The sequence below is a fragment of the Penaeus vannamei genome, chromosome 8 (genome assembly GCF_042767895.1).
Source record: "Penaeus vannamei isolate JL-2024 chromosome 8, ASM4276789v1, whole genome shotgun sequence".
Lineage (NCBI taxonomy): Eukaryota > Metazoa > Arthropoda > Malacostraca > Decapoda > Penaeidae > Penaeus > Penaeus vannamei.
In genome coordinates, this window is record NC_091556.1 from 45,531,738 (window position 1) to 45,536,737 (window position 5,000).

General features: G+C 44.4%; 1 protein-coding gene across 1 annotated transcript in view; it reads left to right on the forward strand.

Moving 5' to 3' along the window:
• LOC138862380 (putative per-hexamer repeat protein 5) overlaps nucleotides 1-5,000 on the forward strand; it is a 12,108-nt gene that overhangs the window by 6,386 nt on the left and 722 nt on the right. The window contains exon 2 of the mRNA XM_070124124.1: nucleotides 3,319-5,000. This exon is cut by the window's right edge and continues 722 nt beyond it. Coding sequence (XP_069980225.1) covers nucleotides 3,319-5,000 — 1,682 coding nt within the window. The remainder of the gene's footprint in view (nucleotides 1-3,318) is intronic.

Genomic DNA, 5,000 nt, shown 5'->3' on the forward strand with positions numbered 1-5,000 from the left:
TGCCACATTGATTATCTTTGTTTTTTCTTCTTCTTCTTCTTCTTCTCTCTTTCTCTTTTTTTTTTTTTTTTTTTTTTGCCTATCAGCTGACATGCGCTGACAGGGAGGGAGGGAGGGAGGGAGAGGGTTAGGGGGAGAAGGAAGGGAGGGAGGGAGGGAGGGGGAAAAGGAGGGAGGGAGGGAGGGGAGAAGGAAGGGAGGGAGAAAGGGAGGGAGGGAGGAAGGAAAAGAAAGGGAGGGAGGGAAGAGATGGGAGGGAGGGAGGGAGGATGGGAGAGGGAGAGAGGGAGGAAGGGAGGATGGGAGGCAGGGAGGGAGGATGGGAGAAGGGAGGGAGAGGGAGGGAGGAAGGAGGATGGGAGGGAGGAGGGAGGATGGGAGAGGGAGAGAAGGAGGGAGGGAGGGAGGATGGGAGGAGGGAGGGAGGGAGGAGAAAGAGGAAGGAAGGGAGGAAAGGGAGGGAGGGAGGGAGGGGGGGGAAAAGGAGGGAGGGAGGGAGGGGGAGAAGGAAGAGGAGGGAGGGAGGGAGGGAGGATGGGAGGGAGGGAGGGAGGGAGGGAGGGAGGATGGGAGAGAGGGAGAGAGGAGGGAGGGAGGGAGGGATGGGAGGGAGGATGGGAGGGAGGGAGGGAGGGAGGATGGGAGAGGAGAGAAAGGGAGGGAGGGAGGGAGGATGGGAGGGAGGGAGGGAGGATGGCAGGGAGGGAGGATGGAGAGGGAGAGAGGATGGGAGAAGGAGAGGAAGGAAGGGAGGAAGGAGGAGGAAGGGGGAAGGGAAGGGAGGGAGGGAGGAGGAGGAAGAGGAAGGAGGGAGGAGGGAGGATGGGAGGGAGAGAAGAGGGAGGGAGGGAGGATGGGAGGGAGGGAGGGAGGGAGGGAGGATGGGAGGAGGGAGGGAGGGAGGATGGGAGAGGAGAGAGAAGGAGGGAGGGAGGATGGGAGGGAGGGAGGGAGGGAGGATGGGAGGGTGGATAGGAGGGAGGGAGGGAGAATGGGAGGGAGGGAGGGAGGGAGGGAGGAAGGGAGGATGGGAGGGAGGAAGGGTGGATGGGAGAGGGAGAGAGAGGGAGGGAGGGGAGGGAGGGAGGGAGGGAGGAGGGAGGGAGGGAGGGAGGGAGGGAGAGAGAGAGGAGAGAGAGAGAGAGAGAGAGAGAGAGAGAGAGAGAGAGAGAAAGAAATATATATATATATATATATATATATATATATATATATATAGAGAGAGAGAGAGAGAGAGAGAGAGAGAGAGAGAGAGAGAGAGAGAGAGAGAGAAAAGAGAGAGAGAGAGAGAGAGAGAGAGAGAGAGAGAGAGAGAGAGAGAGAGAGAGAGAGAGAGAGAGAAAGAAAGAAAGAAAGAGAAAGGCCGAGAGAAAGAGAAAGACCGAGAGAAAGAGAAAGACCGAGAGAAAGAGAAAGACCGAGAGAAAGAAAGAAAAAAAAGGGCGAGAGAAAGAAAGAAAGAAAAAAAAGCGAGAAAAAGAGAAAGACCGAGAGAAAGAAAGAAAAAAAAGGGCGAGAGAAAGAAAGAAAGAAAAAAAAAGCGAGAAAAAGAGAAAGAACGAGCCAAAAGTTGTTAACGATTTTCAATACTTTATCGGCTACAACGAATACGTAAATCCCATTTTTCTCTCCGTATTACCCATCACTACAATGTTCTACCTTTTACAACGACCAAAGGAATTACCAACGTTTCGTAAAAGGACTTAATATTGCACGTTATAAAATCAAAAGACATTTTCCTATCTAATCTTTTTTCGTTCATTCATTTATTTTTATTTATTTTTATATAATCTATTGATTTATTTATCTTCATTTTCGTTTATTAATTATTTTCTCATTCATTCATTTATTTTCGTTTATCTATATATAATCTATTGATTTATTTATCTTCATTTTCGTTTATTAATTATTTTCTCATTCATTCATTTATTTTTATTTATCTATATATAATCTATTGAATTATTTATTTTCATTTTCGTTTATTAATTATTCCTTTTTATTCGTTAATTTCTTTTTATTCGGTGATTTATTCATTTTTACTTCATTAATTTATTCCTTAACTTTCACATTAATTTATTCCTTCATTTATACTTCCTTAATTTATTCCTTCATTTCCACTTCCTTAATTTATTCCCTGATTTTCATACATTAATTAACTTTCATTCATTTATTTATTTATTTCCATCTTTCACTTCATTAATTTATTCCTTCATTTTCATACATTAATTTACTTTCATTCATTTATCAATTTATTTCCATCTTTCACTTCATTAATTTATTCCTTCATTTTCATACATTAATTAACTTTCATTTATTTATTAATTTATTTCCATCTTTCACTTCATTAATTTATTTCCATCTTTCACTTTATTAATTTATTCCTTCATTTTCATACATAAAATTTACTTTCATTCATTTATTTATCTATTTCCATCTTTCACTCATTTTCTTATAAGTCCATTTTTGTTCTGAAGAAGCTATTAATTGCCTTCAAGTGACGTGAATCTTAAGACATTAAATTAGGTAAAAATAGAGGAGGAAAGATAACCGAGTGAAAATAGATGGATAAATAAAAATGAATAACTGAATAAAAATGGATAAATAAAAATTAATAGTTGAATAAAAAGGGATAGATAAAAATGAATAGTTGAATAAAAATGGATAAATAAAAATGAATAGTTGAATAAAAATGGATAAATAAAAATGAATAATTGAATTTAAAAAATAAATAAAAATGAATAATTGAATAAAAAGAGATAAATAAGAATGAATAATTGAGTAAAAAATACATAAATAAATAAAAATGGGCTTCATTATATACAGAAACAAAATTCAGATACTAATAACAACTATAATAACAAAAATAAAATACGATTACATGAATCAAAACGAAATTATCTGCAATGATAATAAACATACAAAAAAGTCCATATACCGAAAACAAAAGAAAAACAAACAAAAACAACGCAATCAGCAAACAAAAACATAAGCTTTCGTGGACAAACAAAGACACAATGATAAAAGAATGATCATTTATCTTCCTAAAAAAACAAAAAACAACAAAAAAAAAAATCCTTGTTGTAAGTTGTTGCGGTGGTAGCTGAATAGTAATAGTAATAGTAACAGTAATAGTAATAGTAATAGTAGTGGTAAATGTATTATCATTGCTATTATCATTATCATTGTTACCATTATCATTATTATTATTACCATTATCATCATTACAATTATCATTATCATTATTACTATCAGCAGTAGTAGTAGTAGTAATACTGGCTATAATAATAATTGCAGTTGTACGTTACTATCATCTGACAGTGGTAGTGGCAGTGGTAATAGACCAGCTGTTAGTATCAACCGCAGTGGTAGTGGACCAGCTGTTGGTACCTGTGGTAGTGGTAGTGGTCCAGCTGTTAGTACCAGCCGCAGTGGTAGTGGCCCAGCTGTTGGTACCTGTGGTAGTGGTAGTGGACCAGCTGTTAGTACCAGCCGCAGTGGTAGTGGACCAGCTGTTAGTACCAGCCGCAGTGGTAGTGGCCCAGCTGTTGGTACCTGTGGTAGTGGTAGTGGACCAGCTGTTAGTACCAGCCGCAGTGGTAATAGACCAGCTGTTAGTACCAGCCGCAGTGGTATTGGCCCAGCTGTTGGTACCTGTGGTAGTGGTAGTGGGCCAGCTGTTGGTACCTGTGGTAGTGGTAGTGGGCCAGCTGTTAGTACCAGCCGCAGTGGTAGTGGACCAGCTGTTGGTACCTGTGGTAGTGGTAGTGGACCAGCTGTTAGTACCAGCCGCAGTGGTAGTGGACCAGCTGTTAGTACCAGCCGCAGTGGTAGTGGCCCAGCTGTTGGTACCTGTGGTAGTGGTAGTGGACCAGCTGTTAGTACCAGCCGCAGTGGTAGTGGACCAGCTGTTAGTACCAGCCGCAGTGGTAGTGGACCAGCTGTTAGTACCAGCCGCAGTGGTAGTGGCCCAGCTGTTGGTACCTGTGGTAGTGGTAGTGGACCAGCTGTTAGTACCAGCCGCAGTGGTAGTGGACCAGCTGTTAGTACCAGCCGCAGTGGTAGTGGCCCAGCTGTTGGTACCTGTGGTAGTGGTAGTGGACCAGCTGTTAGTACCAGCCGCAGTGGTAGTGGACCAGCTGTTAGTACCAGCCGCAGTGGTAGTGGACCAGCTGTTAGTACCAGCCGCAGTGGTAGTGGACCAGCTGTTGGTACCTGTGGTAGTGGTAGTGGACCAGCTGTTAGTACCAGCCGCAGTGGTAGTGGACCAGCTGTTAGTACCAGCCGCAGTGGTAGTGGCCCAGCTGTTGGTACCTGTGGTAGTGGTAGTGGACCAGCTGTTAGTACCAGCCGCAGTGGTAGTGGACCAGCTGTTAGTACCAGCCGCAGTGGTAGTGGACCAGCTGTTAGTACCAGCCGCAGTGGTAGTGGACCAGCTGTTGGTACCTGTGGTAGTGGTAGTGGACCAGCTGTTAGTACCAGCCGCAGTGGTAGTGGCCCAGCTGTTGGTACCTGTGGTAGTGGTAGTGGACCAGCTGTTAGTACCAGCCGCAGTGGTAGTGGACCAGCTGTTAGTACCAGCCGCAGTGGTAGTGGACCAGCTGTTAGTACCAGCCGCAGTGGTAGTGGACCAGCTGTTGGTACCTGTGGTAGTGGTAGTGGACCAGCTGTTAGTACCAGCCGCAGTGGTAGTGGACCAGCTGTTAGTACCAGCCGCAGTGGTAGTGGACCAGCTGTTGGTACCTGTGGTAGTGGTAGTGGACCAGCTGTTAGTACCAGCCGCAGTGGTAGTGGACCAGCTGTTAGTACCAGCCGCAGTGGTAGTGGCCCAGCTGTTGGTACCTGTGGTAGTGGTAGTGGACCAGCTGTTAGTACCAGCCGCAGTGGTAGTGGACCAGCTGTTAGTACCAGCCGCAGTGGTAGTGGACCAGCTGTTGGTACCTGTGGTAGTGGTAGTGGACCAGCTGTTAGTACCAGCCGCAGTGGTAGTGGACCAGCTGTTA